The sequence below is a fragment of the Microtus pennsylvanicus genome, chromosome 4, assembly GCF_037038515.1.
Source record: "Microtus pennsylvanicus isolate mMicPen1 chromosome 4, mMicPen1.hap1, whole genome shotgun sequence".
In the NCBI taxonomy this organism is placed as follows: Eukaryota; Metazoa; Chordata; class Mammalia; order Rodentia; family Cricetidae; genus Microtus; species Microtus pennsylvanicus.
This window is the reverse complement of record NC_134582.1, coordinates 59,207,256-59,227,763: the sequence shown is the minus strand read 5'-3', so window position 1 is coordinate 59,227,763 and position 20,508 is coordinate 59,207,256. Positions and strand designations below refer to the sequence as shown.

Sequence of the window (20,508 nt, the reverse complement as noted above, 5' to 3'; positions counted from 1 at the left end):
TAGACCAGTAATGGAGAAGTCACTGGCTGATACATTGATTTTCAAATTGTAGAAGATAATTGGGAGGGAGCAGTATTCTCCAGGGTGGAAAAATGAGTTTGCAGCATAACCACTGTTCCAGAAAAGTTGTCAGAGGAACTTTGGAGAATATTGGAGCGTTAGCTAGTGAAGCAGAATGTGGACCTCACCTACTACCCAATAAAGGCTAGGCATACAGCTGAGGAAAGTTCACATGCACACTGAAAGGAGAGCATTGGTGTGAAATTGTTGTGTGTAGCCAAGCTTCACTTTTATCATTAAATATTAAGAAAAAACCCAGATGGCATAGAGAGAGAAAAAGAGAGAACATTAAATAATAAATTTGTTTGATATCTATGTGATGGAATACATAACTAAACTAAACTAAATTTATATCTATGATGAGCTGTTTGGTAACATAAAAACAATGTAAGGGGTTGGGGAGATGGTCCAGTGGTAAAGAGTAATTATAGTTTCTGCAGAGAAGCCTGGTTTGGTCCCAAGGACCATATGCAGTGGCTCACAACTGCCTGTACCTCTGGAAAGCAGACACTCCCTTTTAGCCACCACACACACTTGAATGCACATGGTATACCTACAGATTATCAGACATATATATGCACATAACTAAACATAAAAGTTCAAAGATAAAACAGTTACCTTAAAAGGGGAGATTAAGAAACTTGCATAGCCAATGTATGATAGTATTTTATAATTCAAGATATGTAGCATAATTTTAAAACATTAGTTACATTTTCCTCATGAAGTAGATGAAATTAATATTAGTTTCTTGGTGATGGAATAAAGAGGATGATGCTGTGTATTAAACATGGGAAACATTCAAGGACTTTTAAATTTACTTTATAACGATTTAACACTAATATGAGGTAAATTTATTACTTGTGGAACAGTTGCAAATAGTTATTTTTCTGTAGAAGTATTTCACAATGTGATTGAGGTCATTTAAGCTCTTGAAGCCCCATTACTTTTATAATTTTATCAATGATTAAATTACTGATATGTTTTACTTACTTTCTCACTCAGTTCAAACAGTGGTTTAAAAATAAAAAAGGTTTTTTGAAACACTTTAATAATGAATCAAACAAATATTATTAATCATACTAGGTTTATCGATAAGTAGCTAAGATGTTTAAATGAATATCAGTAAATTATAACTGAGAAGGTTATTAGAAAATTAAATACCAGCTCAACCTTAGAAGACACATTAAGTTCTGAGAGTTGAAATACTTGGGAGTAACCAAGAGAGTATACACACATTCAGTTACCTCAAACTTTTTGTGATAGCAGTCCCTCAGAGCTTCTACTTCCTGCTTCCGTTTCGACTCCAGCAGGGGGACATGGTGAGTCATGTAGTCAATGTCCTTCTGGATCTTGGCATTGGCTTGTTCCAGCTTCTTCTTCTGCTTCTCCAGATGCTCCAACACTTGGGCCGTGTCTTCAATATGGCTGTTCAGCTCTGCGATATCTTTGGAAAAGTGCTCGTGTTCTGGAGGCAGATGATGAGAGCAACACAAAGTTCAGAGGTGGCAGTACACAGTCCAGAAAGTAATGCTTGTTTATGCGCAGGCTCCACTTTGAGCTTTAGAAATTATTCATCTGTGAATTTTATTTAAATATTTAATTGTAAAACATACTATTTTTTAGCTCATCACCAAAAGGATTAAAGCATGCTTTATTAACAATTTATAATTATTTATAATTAATAATTTATAATCTTTAATATAAATCCAAGTTATTACAACCAGCAAAATGATCATTATATGATATGGAATTCCCCTCGGGATGCTATGAATACCATTAGTGAATAAAGAAGAACTTTGTGCCTGTTACAGCACAGAGTAGGGCAAGGCAGGAGTTTCAAGCAGATAGAGGACGAGAAAGAGAGCGGAGTCAGAGAGAAGTCAGGTAGCCTTCACTGGGCACAGATGCCCCCAACCCTGGCATCACGCAAGGCCCATAGGCAGAAAATAGCAATGGAAAAAAATCTCTAAATTTGAAAAAGAGATAAACACCAACCGTTTCAATAAAAATGTTTGAAATTTTAGACATTGAAATCACTCCTAATTACTTATATATCTAATATGAACTTAGACAATTACAAACAAACTAGCTAAGAGGGCTCCTGCATTCTTCCCATTACAATTTCTGAATACAAAAGCCATTTTGCACTGTTGAAATAAAAACTAAATTGATTTTTTAAATACTTTAAAATAAAATAAAATTTTCTCATGAAGTTTGTTGATAACTTTGTATAGGATTGTGCCTTCAATTCATGGGTTAGGTCTGTATTTTTTAATATTTATACTGATTCCCCCTGACTTTGTTGTATAGTTTAAAGTGTTTTCTTAGTCAGTTGTGGTCTCTGCTCTCTGCTCTCCCTCTCCCTCTCCCTCTCCCTCTCCCTCTCCCTCTCCCTCTCCCTCTCCCTCTCCCTCTCCCTCTCCCTCTCCCTCTCCCTCTCCCTCTCCCTCTCCCTCTCCCTCTCCCTCTCCCTCTCCCTCTCCCTCTCCTCTCTCTCTCTCTCTCTCTCTCTCTCTCTCTCTCTCTCTCTCTTGTTTCCTGGACATTTTCAATTACATTTATAAAAACAGTTCTAACCTTTATACCCATGCATATTTTATGTTGAAGCCTTTCTAAGTACTGAGTCAAGGTCTTTCTCTTAATGTCTAGAGACATATTTTGGTTTTTTTTGTTTATGTACTGATACTCCTCTTTCTATAAACATTCACAGTTAGTTAAATATAAATCTCAAATTTATGTTCTGAATATTTTCATTATCAATAACCAGAGCCACAAGCTGGATATGGATAATCAGAAGAAAAAAGAGAGGAAGAGGAGGAAGAGGAATGAGGGAAAAAAAGGAGGAGGAGGAGGAAGAGGAAGAAGAAGAAGAAGAAGAAGAAGAAGAAGAAGAAGAAGAAGAAGAAGAAGAAGAAGAAGAAGAAGAAGAAGAAGAAGAAGAAGAAGTTGGTTTTGCTTTATTTAGAGTTCCATGTCTATTTTTTATTAAAATTTTATTTTATTTTTTCCTTTAATTGAAAATAGATGTTTTTTCACACATAATATATCCTGATTATGCTCCCTGATTCCTCTAATCTTCCCAGTTTCTTTCTACCTACTCCCCACCCTAATCCACTCCCTTTCTGTCTCTTATTAAAAAACAGGTTTTATATGAATAATAATAATCCAATATAAGCAAATAAGATAAAACAAAAACTTTCACATTGGAATTAGAAAGTCAAACAAACACACACCAATCAGAGGCCCATTTGTTCACACACTCAGGAAAACTATAAAACACTAAACTGAAGTCAATATATATGTGTGTGTGTGTATATGTGTGCATATATATATACATATACACACACACACAAGGACTTGGTGCAGATGTGTACATGCTCTAGGTATTCTGCCTCAGATTCCATACTCTTTTGTTGTCTTTTTAGTTCGTCATTTTATGTTCTCTATCTTCTAAATTATATGTTTTCCATTGTGCTGATTTATCTCACATTCATACCTGCTATCCTTTGAGTGTGCCCCTTCCCCTTTCTAACTTTGCACATGTGCCTTGCCCATCTATCCTTCAAGGGGATGCTTTCAATAATCTCACTGTGGGAAGTTGCCTGTAGTTCTCACATCTACTGGAGCATATCCACTCTGCAAAGTGTGTCACATACTGTCAAACACTCTCATTCTAAGGTCTGACATTTCTTTCTCTTCCATGAAATAGTCATAGGGAAGCAGCTGTGGATCCACATGCACAGATATGTGAAAAACGGAGCTGGTAAGAGGAGACATGCAGAGCACCAGGGGAGTCTGGGGCCCTCATTTGTGCCTCCAAATGCCTGTGGTATGATAAAATGTATGGGTCACTTTATTTTACAAGAGAACAAAGCTATACAACCCAATTTATATAGTTTATGGGATCATATAACAACCGATTTATGTTGGAAGATATTTCTGTTTATTTTTTGATAGAAAAAGATAAAGGCTTTCTTAGACAGCACTAGATACCAGGTAAAAGGAGTTGGATTTTTCTGGGAAGTGTTGAAACGGATTTATGACCTGACAGAAAGGAAGGGACCAGAGCTACCAATAGTCTTGCTCCATTCTCTTGAATGACCTCTTCATGATATCCTGTGTGGATTCTTATTGGCTGACCCAAAGGAAAGCCGGATCATAGAAATATCTTTAGAACAGCCATTGAAAATTAGCCTTCATGGAGACTATACAGCACATGTGCCGTAGGGAACAGGAGGGTAGACTAAAGGAGAACCTAGAAGAGATCTGGGAAAACAACAGATGGGTTTCCTAATTTTGTAAAATGTTTGTGCTGACAAACATCCTACTTACAACTGTTAAAAAGATTAGAAGGTTTTTAAAATTTATTATACGAGATAATATATGAATCAAACCAGAAAATACATAACTATGTTTTATAAACAGATTAGTAACATTTAAGGATTATGCCTTATTTATGTTTATATAAAGTCAATTGATTTGTGGAAACATTTTTCACACAGAAATCCCTTAAGACGTATACAGCAACAAGTTTAAATTATACTGTAAGCATAAATAATGCATGACTTCTTAAATAAAAGGAAGCAAGTAAATACATACTTTAATTTAATTTTAAGTAGACCTTCAATAGTATTGATTAAAGTGTAGTCCAAATCACGTTGTTACCCATCACAAGAATTTATTACAAATATTAGTTTCCAGAATGTATACACACTTATATTCTTTTTATTTCTATAACCCCCTAAAGATAATTCCAAAAGGGCTCAAAACTATAGTATTTAAACGATTTTATAAATGACTTTTAAGCTAATCAGAGTAACATTCAATATATCAGCTCTCAACACTACTTTTTCTACCTTGCTAATGAGAAATGACAATTAGGAAAACTGCAGATGATCCGAAAATGTGAATACAATGATTCCAAGGCACCTATTCTGACCCTGTCATTGTCTCATCATACTTATATATCATTCATTATCAGCACAGTAATCCATTAGTAGGACATTATTATTATAAGTTCTATCAAAGAAAGAATCACACAAAGGACTATTTAGATTATAATATTTTCTTGCAACTTTTTTGTATGCATTTATCTACTTTGGAGGTGATAATTTTATAAGATGTGGTATTATGATACAAGGTTATTCATTTGTTCACCATGACATATACTTTAAGTCCATGTCTTTTATCCCAGAACAATGACAAATGACAAATTCTTAAGAATTTCCTATTCAAGTGATAGATTGTATGAGTATATTATTTTTTTAAAAATTACTTCAAATCAAAGACTCCTCAACTCAAAAACTTACCTCAGGATGCAATAAAATGTTTCTAGTGTCTGATAAACGTCTGGTGAGGAAGTTTTTGATGACATGGGGTTTGAAGAAGGTAAAAAAAGCAGCCAGAATCTTTAGGTTGTGATATTCCACCCTACCTCTCTCTGTGTGTGCTCTAAAGAACAGCATCTTGCTTCTTTCTTTCTTTCTTTCTTCCTTCCTTTCTTTCTTTCTTTCTTTCTTTCTTTCTTTCTTTCTTTCTTTCTTTCTTTGTTCCTTCCTCTCTCCCTCCCTCCCTCCCTCCCTCCCTCCCTCCCTCCCTCCCTCCCTCCCTCCTTCCCTCTCTCTTTCTTTCTTTCTTTTTCTTTTTTTGGTTTTGTGAGGCAGTGTTTCTCTGTGTAGCATTGGTGCTTGTCCTGAAACTAGCTCTTGTAGACCAGGCTAACCTTGAATCACAGAGATCCACCTGACTCTGCCTCCTGAGTGTTGGGATTAAAGGCGTGTGCCACCACCACCTAGGTGGACAATATTTTCTTAAGCAGTTATTACCCAAGTTACACTTGCAAACATGTTAAGGTTGCCTTCTTGCTAGGAGCTCCTTTCAAACTGAATTCATTTCTAAGTTCTCAAATGTAAGTGTGTGTCATTCCCAACATGTCTTTACGAAATCTGAATTTTCCTATATTGCAAAACATGGCTAATGATATCAATTGGTCAGTCAGCTTTAATAATTGAATTTTAATAACAAACACTACCATAATGTTAAGTAAAAAAAAAAACCAAATATTGACCTATCTTCAAGGTGTGTTAATGAATGGTGTTTCAACAAACTTAAAAGCCCACAGTCACGGCACAGCACAGCACTCATTTGTGTCTCCGGACTCATTAAATCTTTAATACTGTATTTCAAACAGTCCTGGTTTATAAGCAACACGTAATGGTACATTGTTTATATAGATCAATGTGTCACCCTCTCTGCTCCCCTAACACTGACTATAGAGTAAAAACCCTTTTATTACCTTTCTGCACAGCCGTTGGGAGTTCTTGGAGCTTCCAAACGGACCAACAGTCAATTTTCATGCTAATCCTTTTCTTTCTTGATTTTTGTTGTTTTAAAGCTTGTTCTGCTTCTGCCCTGTCTGTTTCCAGACTTTTAATGAGGTGAATGGCCTCCGCTAACAATGTCTCCATTTTCTTTTTCAATTCTGGACACTTCCTATCTTAAAATAGGAATACAAATTCATGTTAATCAATCAGCCCATAGGCAATGTGACAGAATACCAGTCTCACTTGAAGTATCTTTCCAGATATTTATGTCTGTAAGAGAAGAACTTTAGAAAAGTTAATTCATCTTTAAAAGACCATTTGTAATGCCAAGCAGAGCCAGGCGTGATGGCACAGGCCTGTAATATCAGCACACAAGAGGCTGATATTGCAAGATTCCTGTAGGTTCAGGAGACAGTCTGAGCTACATAACAAAAGATTTGCCTTGAAAGCAAACAAGGGGACTTAAAAATATGTAACCTAAGCATGGGAATAATACATAGTTGATGCCATATTCTTTGGGAGACAGATTTTTCTGTGAACACTTATAAATAAATTAAGTGGAAAGGCTCAACCAGTATCTTCAAGAGAATCTCTGTATCAGAAGGAAAAACCACCAGAGGAGCTGTTCCATTTTTAAATTGTGGCTGTATTTTCTCTTTGTCTTTCTGCACACAAATCACAATGAGCAATTAAATCAACACAAAGATTACTCGGTTCCTGGAAAAGAAGGCATTGACAGCCTTCAGCTTCATCAAATAATAACTTCTCCACCTACCCTTGGCAGGAATTCATCAAAAATTTTCAAATTCTATTAATGAATTCCTTAATTCACTCTGCTAATGAGAGATGATGCTAGTGATCCTTGGTTCACAACTCTGGAATAACATGCCTTCATGTTAACAAAATATTTCCAGAGGCATTCATTCATCTTTTTCTGAACAAATTGTGTACAAAGCTTGTTTTATCTGACCACAATAATATACTTTTCTCTAGAAAGAACAAGGTAAGGAAGATAGATGAGATTCCTATTTTGCTGGCATTTGTAGCTGTAATAGCTGACTTTCCCCAGCATGTGACATGACAAGAATACATAAGCACAGCGCCAAGAGAGGAAAGGACACCGTGGAATGGAGGCAGGAGGTAAGCCACTGTGATGGCATCAAAGAAGAAAGTGATGGAGAAATCCTTTTTCTCTTTGGAAAATAAAGACAATGATTTTTTTTTCTGCTAGATGTCAGTTCTAGAAATGGCCACATAATGGTTCTGAAGATAATCTGGGCTGCTGCATCATCTCTCCTATTCTAGAGAACTTGTCAAAGACATTGACATGTATCCTAAAAAGAATTAATTTTAATGGAAAAAACTAACTTTCTCTGGTGTGCAGCTTTATCTGTTCTCTTTGAAACTCTTGTTTACTTTTATCCTGGGTACATTATTAAATGAATTTTTAAAGAAAACGTTCATGAGACAGTGATAATTTGTGACTCTCTCCATGATCATAATCTCCCTAAGTCTTTAGTATACAATGCACAAAGATACACCTGTCACTGATGATAACTGCAGCACTTTAGCTTACTAAAGTTACATGTGTTTTACCAAAATTATTCACTCTGATTTTACAAATTACCTTTTACTCTCTTAACAGATTGCAAATAAATATTAAATAAGTAAATAATTTGCAGTGCCTTTGACACAGTTTCACACAAACCTAATTGTATTCCCAGATCAACTCACTTAGTGTATGTAAACAGAGACTTGCACCTTTTAACACAAAGACTTTCCAACAGCCACTACCCTCCTGGCATCAATGTGTCTTAGTCTCACATGTACACGCTTCTGATGACTGTTATGCGAGGTACATTTACAGTAACTGTGGCCACTAATGAGTTGGTCTTTTTCCCCCACATTCATGAAATATAAACATTGAAGCTTTCTTCTTCTCTATAGACATTAATACAGAAATAAATAACTAAAAATTGGTCAAAATAGAGCCTCAGAAAGAACGATGGTTTGAAAAAACCAAAACATTTGTTCTTTTAATGAAATGTGCTGAGTTCATCAGTTTTGCTCCAGTGAAGACATTTGTAAATTTTTGTGACAGGTAAAGATGAGAAACTTAATATAATCTTAAGCATATATTCATATATGTTGAAATAATATTCATAATAACTTTAAGCCAATATTTAAAATTTTCAACTTTTGTATTAGATTGTGGTAAATTCTGATCATATGAAAGCCACTGTACCACAGCTATTTATATTTCAATGTAAGTTAAAAGGAAACTTAGGAATTAAGTGTCTCAGTCTTATTGGACACATCCCAACTGGTCAGTAGGATCATAGCTGCCCCACTGGAGAAATAGACAGACACTACCTTGATCACTGCTGAAAGTTTTATCAACGTTTCTCAACTTTAACTGGTTCCTTGAGCTGTCGACAAGTATCACTACACACCCAAAACTCAGGCCAGTGTTGGGTATAGAATTCATTAGTAATAAATGCTAGCTGAGGGCATGTTTCTTAGAATGATTAAATAGGCTTTCTCTTTATACGGTATCCCACAAACTCAAAAATTAATAATTGTGCATCTTAAAACTCTATTAAATAAAAGGTCAATGACCAAAAACATTTATATATATCTTTAAGTATGAAAAGCAAACTTACCCCTTGCTTTTTTTGGGCGGACATCTTTCTCTGGGGCAGTGACACCCGAATCTTCTTTAACATCTTTAGTGGTAGAAGTCCTACACATATGTAACGAGGAAGACAGTATCAGTTTGTAAAAAACACATGCATTAAAAGTTATTAAATAAAATTTGCTAAAACATTTTTGTGGGATGTTAAATGTCATTTACATGGCAATCCTACTAAATAGTAGAATGATATAAGACATTTTATTATCCAGTAGTGTTTATACTTAAATTAACAGAAAGTTTTAACAGTTACAGATACCTCGGGCTTTCTTGAGAGGACATTAAAACAGTATTTTTATTTAGAAATTTGTATTTTTAGAATTTTTGAGATGTGGCTTGATTTACATGTGGCGTGTGTGTGTGTGTGTGCATGCATGTTTATATTAGTTACACATGTGTGGCAGCTTGCCTACCAGAAGAGTAGATTAAAACCCCTGGTGGTGGAGTTCAGTGCTTGTGACGTGTCTGAGGTAGGCACTGAGAACTGAGCTAGGGTCCTGTACAAGAGCAGTGTGCCCTGTAAACCCTTGAGCCTGCTCTCTGGTTCCAAGAGAATTTTGATCAACGATCAATAGGATGAGATGATACATACTTTCTTTTCAGATTAGTGAGTTCTTAGAAGCCAATATAAACCACAAAGAGTAAAGGTAACAATTTCAGACATAAAAGTAGCAAAATTTTAGAAAAGTGTCCAGAAAAATGCTATTCTTTCTAAGGCGCTCTTCTTACTGGGGCTGCATAGTCTGGCTAATACCTTATTTCTGACGCTCAGGATTTCCCTAGTCTAATTCTAAACCGAGTCTTCACACGTTTTAAAAATTTTATATTTTCACTGATCAAAATTTTAACACGAATCAAGCATCAATGGAAAAAAAAAAAGCTGTTTTTAAGCTCATTTAAATAATTTAATTTTATTAAAGATTCATTATAATTAACAGAATCTCTACGCATACCAAATACCTTTAAAGCTCATAAAATAGCTCAAGTTCAGTTATTAGCTTGGAGACCACATGCAATATCATATAGCAGTAATATTTCAGATTTCATAAAATTCACCATCAAATTTTATATTTCACTTTGTTGCGTAAAATTTTCCATTATTTTAATATCATTAATATTTTCACTATTTCATGTTATTATTTTTTTGGTTGGTTGGTTTTTTTGGGGGGGGTTTCGAGACAGGGTTTCTCTGTGGTTTTTTTGGAGCCTGTCCTGGAACTAGCTCTTGTAGACCAGGCTGGTCTCGAACTCAGAGATCCGCCTGCCTCTGCCTCCCAAGTGTTGGGATTAAAGGCATGCGCCACCACCGCCCGGCTCATGTTATTATTTTTAAAGATATTTTTAAAATTTTGTTTTCTCATGAGATACATTACTTACTTCTTGCTTTCGCTTTTATTCCAATTTTTTTACTGAAAATCATAATTGTTTTTTTATTTTTAAAATAATAAAATAATATTCTCCAAATCAAGGATTAAATAATGCTTTTCTCTTTGGCTTGCAATCTTCCCTGAATATTGTGACAAGTTATCATACACTATTAACTATAGTTTTGAGGGCTTTGTTGTTTTTTTCTGTTTGTTTGTTTGTTTTGGGTTCCCTCTATATAGGACTGGTTATCATGGAACTCTTTATGTAGATCAGACTTGCCTCAAGCACAGTGATTTTCCTGCCTCTGTCTCTGATAGGATTAGAGGCATGCACCACCATACAAGGCTAGTTGTAGTATTGTGTATTATTTTTTGGATTTTGTTTTAATACTAATTAATTTTTCTATAGTCCTTTTAAAATCAAATTTTAAAAATTGACAATGTTATTAAGCAGTCTCATCTCTCCCTCCTACTGGTCTTTATTAATGACCAATCTGCTTTCTGTCTGTATGGATGTAGCTATAATGAATATTCCATATAAGGCCCATATAAGGACCCTGCCCTTTATATATATATATATATATATATATATATATGTATATGTATATATATGTATATGTATATATATATATAATATATGTGTGTGTGTTTATAAAACCTGTATGTAATATATATAAGTATAGATGAATAGATGAACACATATGCTATCTGTCCATATTGTATTATTATTATAAGAACTTCATTTTTTTAAAAAAAATCTAGTAATAGTAATACTTTAATTTTTTTGTTTGGTAATTATATATATATATATGTATATATATATTTTTTAATCAACATTTTTCCCTTTATTTTATATACTAGCCACAGTCTCCTGTCCTTCCTCTCCCCATGACTCCCATCTACTCCTTTCCCATCCACCCACTCTGTCTCCATTCAGAAAGAGGCAGTCCTCCCATGGGCTTGAACATAGCTTGGCACTTCAAGTTGAGGTAGGGCTGAGTTCTTCCGCCTGTATAAAGACTAGGCTAGGTAATCTAGCATAGGGAACAGGTTTCCAAAAGTCAGCTCAGTGCCAGGGACAGGTCCTGATCTCACCGCTAGGAGCGTTACAAGCAGACCAAGCTACACAACTGTCGCACATATGCAGCAGACCTGGGATGGTCCCATGCAGGCTCTCTCTAACTGTTGGTCCAGAGTCCATGTGTTCCCAAGAGCTCAGGTCAGCTGTCTCTATGGGTTCCTTTATCATGACCTTGACGACCCAGGTCCGCTATGATCCCTCCTCCCTTTATTCAGGAAGACTCCCAGAGTTTGACCCAGTGCTTGGCCGTGGATCTCTGCATCTGCTTTTATCAGTTACTGGATAAAGGCTCTGTGATGACAATTAGGGAAGTCACCAATCTGATTATAGGAGACAGACATTTCAGGCACCCTCTCCACTATTACGAGAGATGGTCTTAGCTGGGGTTTTCCTTGTGGATTTCTGGGAGTTTCCCTGGCATCAGGTTTCTCCTTAGCCCTCCGCCTTGCCCCCAAACTGTCTTCTGCACCCAGCCTCCCAATTTCTTTTTTTGGTATAAAAACATTTCATTGAGTAGAAAAGCCACACTCTTAATTCACTCATAGATTTTCCCACCTTTTATTTCTTATGAAGCCTGGTGCTTTGAACATTTGTATTTAAGTTTTCACTTGAATACCTGTTTCAAATGCTTTGGGGATATATATTTTAGCGTGAAAGTTGTCTGGCCCTAGGGATCGTTCAGGATTTTACATCTTCAGGAACTGACAAGCTGATTTTAACTGTCTGTATCATCTGTCATCGACACCAGCAGTGTACAAAGAAAGAAGTGTGGAACAGAAAAGAACTGATGTTTTTGACTTCTCTCAGAATTTAGGCAGAAGAAAAAAATAAAAATAAAAAAAATTAGGCAGAAGTTCTCCATTGTTATCAGTTCGTGTGCACCAACGCTTTCCAGAAATGTCTTCTATTGTTTAGGTACTGCTTTTAGAATTCTAGTTATTTAAGGTGTTTTTGTTATGAGAAGCATTGTTTCGTTCACATAATTTTCTCTTTAGTTTCAAGCAGGTTTTCCTTCCTATTTAATTTATGTGGAATACTAGATGGATCCACTTTTGTGTACCAAATTATCATTACTATTCTCAGGAAAAATTCAACTTGGTCATCATGTGTAACTCTATAAATAGGATGCTGGAATCAGTCATCAATGGCACTTCATTGCAGATTCAACGAGAGAATTCAGATATGAACCTGCAATGTCTTTCTGTCAATGTCTTTATTTGCTTTTGGCACCATGCCAAAAGTGGTATCATAGAGTAAGTGGAGAAGTGTTTCCAGCTCTCTGTTTTTTGTTTTGTTTTAAGAAACTTGAGAAAGCATGATAGAAAGTCTCACTTCAGTATTTAGTAGAATTTGTTCTTCTTGTTATGATGATGGTGTTTTGGCTTGCTTTGGCTTTTTTGGTTTATTTACTTATTTGTTTTGCTTATTATTTTGAAGGAGGGTCTTAATATATAGCTTAAGCTTGGTACCAACTGACTGTCATCTAGCCTCTGCTTCCCTGATGTTTGGGTTAAAGAACATGACAACTCTACCTGAATAAAAGGTTTTTTATTCTAATTAAACATTTTTATACAATGTTTTATGATCATGTTGTTCCCTTCTCCGAACTCCTCCCAGATCCTCTCTCCACATCCTTGAATGCATGTATGGGCATGTGTGTGCGTAAACAAACACATGTACACACACAAATTGAAAAGACCGTGGTTTTGTCTTGTTGACCGTGTCCTTTGCTTTACAGAAGCTTTTCAGTTTCAGGAGGTCCCATTTATCAATTGTTTCTCTCAGCGTCTGTGCTAATGGGGTTATATTTAGGAAGTGGTCTCCTGTGTCAATGCATTCATTTCTCTCTATGAGGGTCAGTGTGCCTGGCTTGATGTTGTGGTCTTTGATTCATTTGGACTTGAGTTTTGTGCATGGTGATAGATTAAAATGACAGTCTACAGAATGGAAAGAAGATCTTCACTAACCCCACATCAGACAGATGTCTGATCTCCAAAATATACAATGAACTCACGAAATTGGTCATCAAAAGAACACATAATCCAATTTAAAATATGAAGTACTGACCTAAACAGAGAACTCTCAACAGAGGAATCTAAAATGGCTGAAAGACACTTAAGGAAGTGCTCAACATCCTTAGTCATCAGAGAAATGCAAATCAAAACAACTCTGAGATTCCATCTTACACCTGTAAGAATGGCCAAGATCAAAAGCACTGATCATAACTTATGCTGGAGAGGTTGTGGGGAAAAGGGAACACTTTTGCATTGTTGTTGGGAATGCAAGCTGGTACAGTGGATGTCAGTGTGGTGATTCTCAGAAAATTAGGAAAGAACCCTCCTCAAGACTCAGTAATATCACTTTTGGGTATATATCCCAAAGGATGCTCAATCGTGCCACAAGGACACTTGCTCAAATATGTTCATTTCAGCATTGTTTGCCATAGCCAGAACCTGTAAAAAACTTAATGTCCCTCGAATGAAAAATGGATAAGGAAAATGTCGTACATTTACACAATGAAGTACTACACAATAGAAGAAAATAACGACATCTTGAATTTTGCAGGCAAATGAGTGGAGCTAGAAAACACCATTTTGAGTGAGGTAACCCAGACCCAGAAAGACAATTACCACATGTACTCGCTCATAAGTGGTTTTTAAACATAAAGCAAAGAAAACCAGCCCACAAATTACAACCCCAGAGAACCTAGACAACAATGCGGACCCTAAGAGAGATATACATGGATCTAATCTACATGGGAAGTAGAAAAAGACACAATCTCCTGAGTAAATTGGGAGCATGGGGACCTTGGGAGATGAATGAAAGGAAGGGGAGAGAAAGGGAGGGAAACAGAGAAAAATGTAGAGCTCAATAAAAATAAATTTAAAAAGAACCAATAAGACAAAAATGCCAAAGAAAACAAAGCCCCCCCCCAAATAAACAAACAAATAAACAATTATGAAGCTAAGTATGTATTGTCTAACTGCTCCAGGGCATAGAGTCTGCCCTGAGATGTACTTAGTATGCCCAATGACACACTTAAGAAAACTGATGTTCACTTTGCCAGCAGGTTTCAATTGAAAGTATCTTCTTGGCTGGGAGTAGACACCATATCTACTTCCTCCCTCTTAGTGTTCTAACCCCATCTGGACTGAACCTGTGAAAGTCGTATGCTTGCTTCCACAGTCTCTGTGAGTTCAGATATGCATCAGCCCTGTTGTGTCTGGAAGACACTGTTTCCTTGGGGTCATCCATTTGTCCAGGTTCTTACAATCTTCCTGCCTCCTCTTCCCCATAGATTCTTGAGTCTTGATGACGGGGCTTTGATGAAGACCTTACACTTAGCACTGAATGTTCTAAAGTCTCTGGCTTTCTGCAACTTACTCGACTGTGGACCTCTGTGTTAATCCTGAGGCTTAGATGATTGTAGTTGAACAAGGCACTGACCTATGTGTTTAGTAATGTGCCATTAGGAATCATTTTATTGCTATGCTCTAGGTAAAGCTATTTTGATTACTAATACTATCTCCTTAATATTTATCTGTCAGCTAGAATTTTTATTTTCTTCTGAGTCACCTATGGTAGCTTATGTGGATCTAGAAATTAACAGAATAGAGCATTTTTATTCATTCAACCCCTTTCACTTTTGATTAGAATGTTTAATCTATTTTCATATACATTAACTGATCACAACAAAGGGTTTATTTCTTCTACAGTATAACTATTTTTCTATATTATTAATATTTTATTTCCCTGTTTCTCTATAACTGCCTTATTTCATAGGCTATGACTATTTTTGAGGTGTTGTTTTTTTTCCCCACTTTTCTGATGTAATTTTATGAATGTTTCTTAGTCATTGTTTTGGAGGTGACACTTAGCCTTTAACTTAATAAACTCAAATTTTAATGAAAACATTGTTGCTATTTCAACATTATAATACTGGTCCAGTAAGCTCTATAAAATATGATGGAATATCTTATTATTACCATAAACAGTGAATTTAAATACTGTGTGCTCAGCAACAAATATTTGTAATTCTGAGGTTTGTTCATTTGTCCTTTAAATAATACAGGAAAGCAGTTATGAGTCCAAGATAATACTGAAATGTACATGTATCTTTGTAGTCTTTATTATTTCTAATTGTTTCTTGATATGGCCTTTGGGTAAACTATCTGCTATCCTTCTGTTTCAGTCCCAAAGACCTCCTTAAGAATCTCCCAGGAGATAGATCTATTAATGATATACATATTTCATCTTCGGTAGGATATCTATACTTCTTTTTTATTATTTTAACACACTTATATGAGACTGAAGGAATCTTGGATGACCTAGGATTGCTTGGGATTTCTTTGAAAGTCTCCAGATCTCCAAAGATTTGGGTGACAAGCTGACTGTCAATCTGATTGAAGATTTCTTGCTGCATAGTCCTTTAACCCATGATGTTTAATGGTCTCTTCACCCCCCCCAGGATTTAAATAAATTATCTAATATGTTTGTTTGTGTCAATCTCTTTGATTTTATTCTATTTAAATTTCACTGAGTTAAATAAGGTGTAGGTTTATGTATCTAGCCAAATTTTAGAAGACTTTTCAGAAAATTTCCATAAACTACTCTTCCTCTTCCCATTTGTCTACCCTCACATTCTGTGTGGAACAGTGGCATGGATTTACAGTGCATTTGCTGTGTTTCCTGTGTTCATTTGGAAGTTATTGCTTTCTTTTTCACATGCATTTCTTTTCCCAGACGCTTTCTTCTAAGGCATTTTGATCTATCTGTGGCTTTCTCTAGTTATTATTTGTTGCCTCTGGCAGCTGTGACAAGAATATGCTGCCCAGAAGCTCCCTGAGCACTGTTACAAGAATTAGTCTGGCAGGCTAAAACCTTCAGATGAAAATTTTTGGAAATAAAATCTTGTTTCCTCCTACATTGGGAATTCACAGCACCAGTATGGGATGCTCTCCTCAGGGTTACCACTAACTCAGGAGAATGGAAAGAGGTGATGTAGCTGCCTTGATGATCTAGCTTGATGAGCAGCTTCTTTAATGGTTTTCTCCTTATTGATGTCATTTTTTGCTCAAGTCTAGATTGTTGGCCATGTTCACATTCACATGAGAACTGTATTCCAACCATCCATCCATTCCTCTCTCTCCTTCAATGTCTCCAGTTCCTTTCCCATGTTTTAATATCTAACTTGGTAAATACTGCTTTCAGTTTTCCCTTCTTTCTGAAATAAAATTGGTGACTACCAAAAGTTCAAAATTTTAGAGGAAAATAGAGGAGCAATTGTGGTTTCTTACCATTCTTCGAAAGATGCTTCAAACTGTCAAAACAAAAGAACTCAATAAAAATCATAATTTAAACATGTCAAAAAACAGTTGTTGAATTTCACTTAAAATCTACTTAAATATTAACTAACTGACAAAATTCAGTTCTTCACTTCATATAATAGGTCATATTATAGTCTCTACTGTTTTATGAGATCTGTGTTTGTGTGTGTGTCTCAAGCCCAGTTCTTTTCATTATTACAAAATTTTTCACACTTTTTAAAATCCATGTTTATCTAAGTCTTAGCCATTCAAATTCTAATCTCTAAAACAATTGACACATAGTAATAGGCAGATCTCTGTGACTTCAAGGACAGTCTGATACAACAAGTTCCAGACCAGCCAGAGGTACATACATGATTAGACTCTTTTTCAAAACAAACAAACAAAAAAAAAGCAAGGCAAAAAAGTCTTCATTTCAAATGTGGACAGGAGTGACTTGAGAAAATGAGGACGTTTTGAAGACCAGATAATAAGAAGATGTAATTGAGATGGTGGAATCCATCAAGGCTGTGGTCACAGCTGTAGGAGAAAGTCATCTAGGGGACAAGAGCTGATATTTATGACATTTAACGATGTCTTTGGGTGGGATAACAACACTTGGAGGCATTTTGCTATGACTTTCCCTGGAATGAATGGGTGGAGAAGGGGCAGACAGGAAGCTTTGAGTAGAGAGTAGAGATGCAGTTACCAGCACAGATTAGCTTGGCAATCAAAATAATACCAGAGCACCTTGAAAGATACCATTGGGGTTGACTTGGATCATTGTAAAATGGATTTTTTTTTGCATAAAGCAGACATTTATTAAGGGAGGGGGGGGGATAGACATGTGTGCACATGTGAGAGAAGAACAGTAAGTCTGTAAAATGGATTGTTATAAAGCATTACAAAATTCCAGAATGCTTTCCTGTACTACTCAGCATTCCAAGTGCAGGTGTGGAACTGGGGTCAGCAAAGAGATCCTCAGCTGGCATTTTGTCATTCTAGAAGGGCAGTAGGGTAAATATGTGGAAACATATGTAGCAAGTCATAAATACTTTAAAAGAGGATTCAGGCAAATGCAAGTAGTAGAAAGGAAACAAAAGCTATGTCAAATTTTGAAGATCCCTGGGCTTCAAGTAAAATGTAAAAACAGAATGAGAGAACTCTTAAGTTTCAAAGAGTTACTAGATAGTCAGTCAGCAAATGTAAAGTTTCAGAGTTAAAGAATATCTTAAATGATAGAAGAAAAGTCAATTTTTCCAATCATAATTTGGAGTACTTCAACTTCCATGCTTTATCTTAGGTGACAGATTGTCAGGAACAAACATCTACACAGTGTGGAGAGGATGTATTCACTCATCAGATACATCTTATCCTAGATGCTGACTCTGTACCGCTTGTGAGATTTTAGGGAATATCAGCTTCAAAGGTCATTTTTTTCTCATCTGCATTTGAGAATAAAAACAGCTTTTGCCTTGTAAGGTTCAGAAAAGAGTTCAACAGATCATTCAAAGAAAGTGATTAATGAAAGGATAGTAACAATTTTATATCACTTTATTGTCATTTTAATAGTAATAATGTTGTTGTCTTTGGATAGTTAACTTAATATTTTAGATGCTTCCTAAATTTTTTTATGCCATGTTTAAAATCATGGTAGAAGCTTGATGAACTGTATTAAACAAAGAGACAATGTTAATCTCAGTAGAGTTCATGCTGAATTAAATAATACTGTGGCTTAGTCAGCCTAGGACAATAATGTAGAAGATAAAGATAATTTATTTACTTGTAAGGAAAGCTATCCAGGAAGTATTCTCTATCATTTGCCATGGTCCCTACTCTGTGGAGAAATAAAATATACAGGAAACATAACATAACCTCCATTCTGAAGATAGTTCTTTCCAAGGTTGTCTTGACTTGAGCTTAAAACATCAGTGAAAGACTGTTTATATCCCCAGATGATGGAGCCGTTAGGAGATGGGAGCTCTCTGAAGAAAGCAAACCCAGCCCCAGCAGTCACCCTATTGCCTGGCCTATGCTGTCATTACAAAATGTGTCTTAAAGTATGAACCAAGGGAAATACTTATTGTCTTAAGCTTTCAGGTTATGTACTCTGTCATTGGTGGCAACAAATAGTCTTCTGGCTGAACAAGATGCTGAATTATTTTAAAGTATAAATTACCATGTGTCACTGCACAAGAGCATTCAACAGTAGTCTAGGCATCAAAGAGACACAAAACTGCAAAATATGTGATGTGGCTGACATTAGGATTTCAGTGAACAGTACCTACAATAATAGTGTACAAGGCATCTGCCGATCTGTTTTTATCATTTTAAATAATATGGATAATTGAGAATTAGAATGTATATGGAATGGTTAGCACATACCGTCCATAAATATTCTGTTCTATTTCTTTAAATATTATCCCAGACCAAAAAACCCATCTGTTCTGTGATGTTTAATTGAATTAAGGCATATTCTGATTTGGAGAGATGTTTAGTCAAAAGAGATGCTGCCATAGAATAATATTGAACCTATTATTAAATAATAATGAGTATTATTCTTCACAGTAGTAGCTCATGTGTGTGCACTGGGATCCTTCCTCTTATGGCACTTGATGTAGCACACTGCTAGGATCTCTTACCCCTACCTAAAGTCACATAACATGTCTTTTCAAATCCTGTGATCTTAACCATTGAACTAATACCTCTCAAAGCAGATAGCTTTCTAGAGCAGAACATTGTATTGGTCAGATCCAGGGACCAAAATAAAGAAAAAAAGAAAGGAAAGATGTGTAGCAGTTCTACTCCTCTGCTTGAACAACGTGTGTTAGTGATCCAGGATTTCATTTTAGTAAGAAATAAGAGAACTTTTTGATTCTTCAGTAAGTCATTTCTAAATTAAATGATTGCAACTTGCAGAGAGTTCAATATAGAACTTCTTTTAGAATAACTAAGGCAGAATTTGACAGGTCAACATGACCAAAAAAAAAAAAAAAAGAAAAGAAACATTATATCTTCATCAATAGACCTAGCATATTTATTTAGCAATAAAATAACTCATTTAAAAACATATTGTCTTTTCAAACTAGAAATTTACTTATCATTTCATTGGTTTGCTTACTTTTTATCCCAAAATGTGAATTATATTTGACTTTTAGTTAGTTATATTGGCTTATGGAAATGACAACTTATCATGACTATTTATGATAAAAAAAACAAACAGCAAAAATCTTTTTAATGAGGTCATTGAACCCTCTAGTGTGAGATGATCAAAACATGTCTAGACTAGTAGATTAACCTGTTATAATTCTGAGTTTTACATAAATTCTCAAAATAATCAATAACTCCTTGATATGTATATAATTAAGCCCCCAGATTTAAGTAGGTCACCTACTTGTTTCAAATGCTCCTGTATTTTGGATTCTACATCCTCAATGTGGGCAATCACTTTGTTGACACATAGTGTAGGGATGTTTACCAAAGCACAGCTGTGTCGTCGAGTCGGATAGCTGAAGTAGATGCCCTTGTTCACCTCTAAACAGTAGCAGACAGTAAGAGAAATCATGGAGTACGTATAGAAGAGCACATTGTGACATTCCACATGTACAAAAATATTCTGCTCTATTTGCCTTGGTACTCTACAAATTCAGCAGATATGTCAAAAATACTGAATAAAATT

General features: G+C 35.6%; 1 protein-coding gene across 1 annotated transcript in view; it reads right to left on the bottom strand.

Moving 5' to 3' along the window:
• Positions 1-20,508, bottom strand: part of Ccdc178 (coiled-coil domain containing 178) — a 349,165-nt gene that overhangs the window by 289,860 nt on the left and 38,797 nt on the right. The window contains exons 4-8 of the mRNA XM_075971135.1: positions 20,224-20,363; positions 16,821-16,843; positions 9,047-9,126; positions 6,356-6,556; positions 1,305-1,525 (exon numbers count right to left, since the gene is read on the bottom strand). Coding sequence (XP_075827250.1) covers positions 1,305-1,525; positions 6,356-6,556; positions 9,047-9,126; positions 16,821-16,843; positions 20,224-20,363 — 665 coding nt within the window. The remainder of the gene's footprint in view (positions 1-1,304; positions 1,526-6,355; positions 6,557-9,046; positions 9,127-16,820; positions 16,844-20,223; positions 20,364-20,508) is intronic.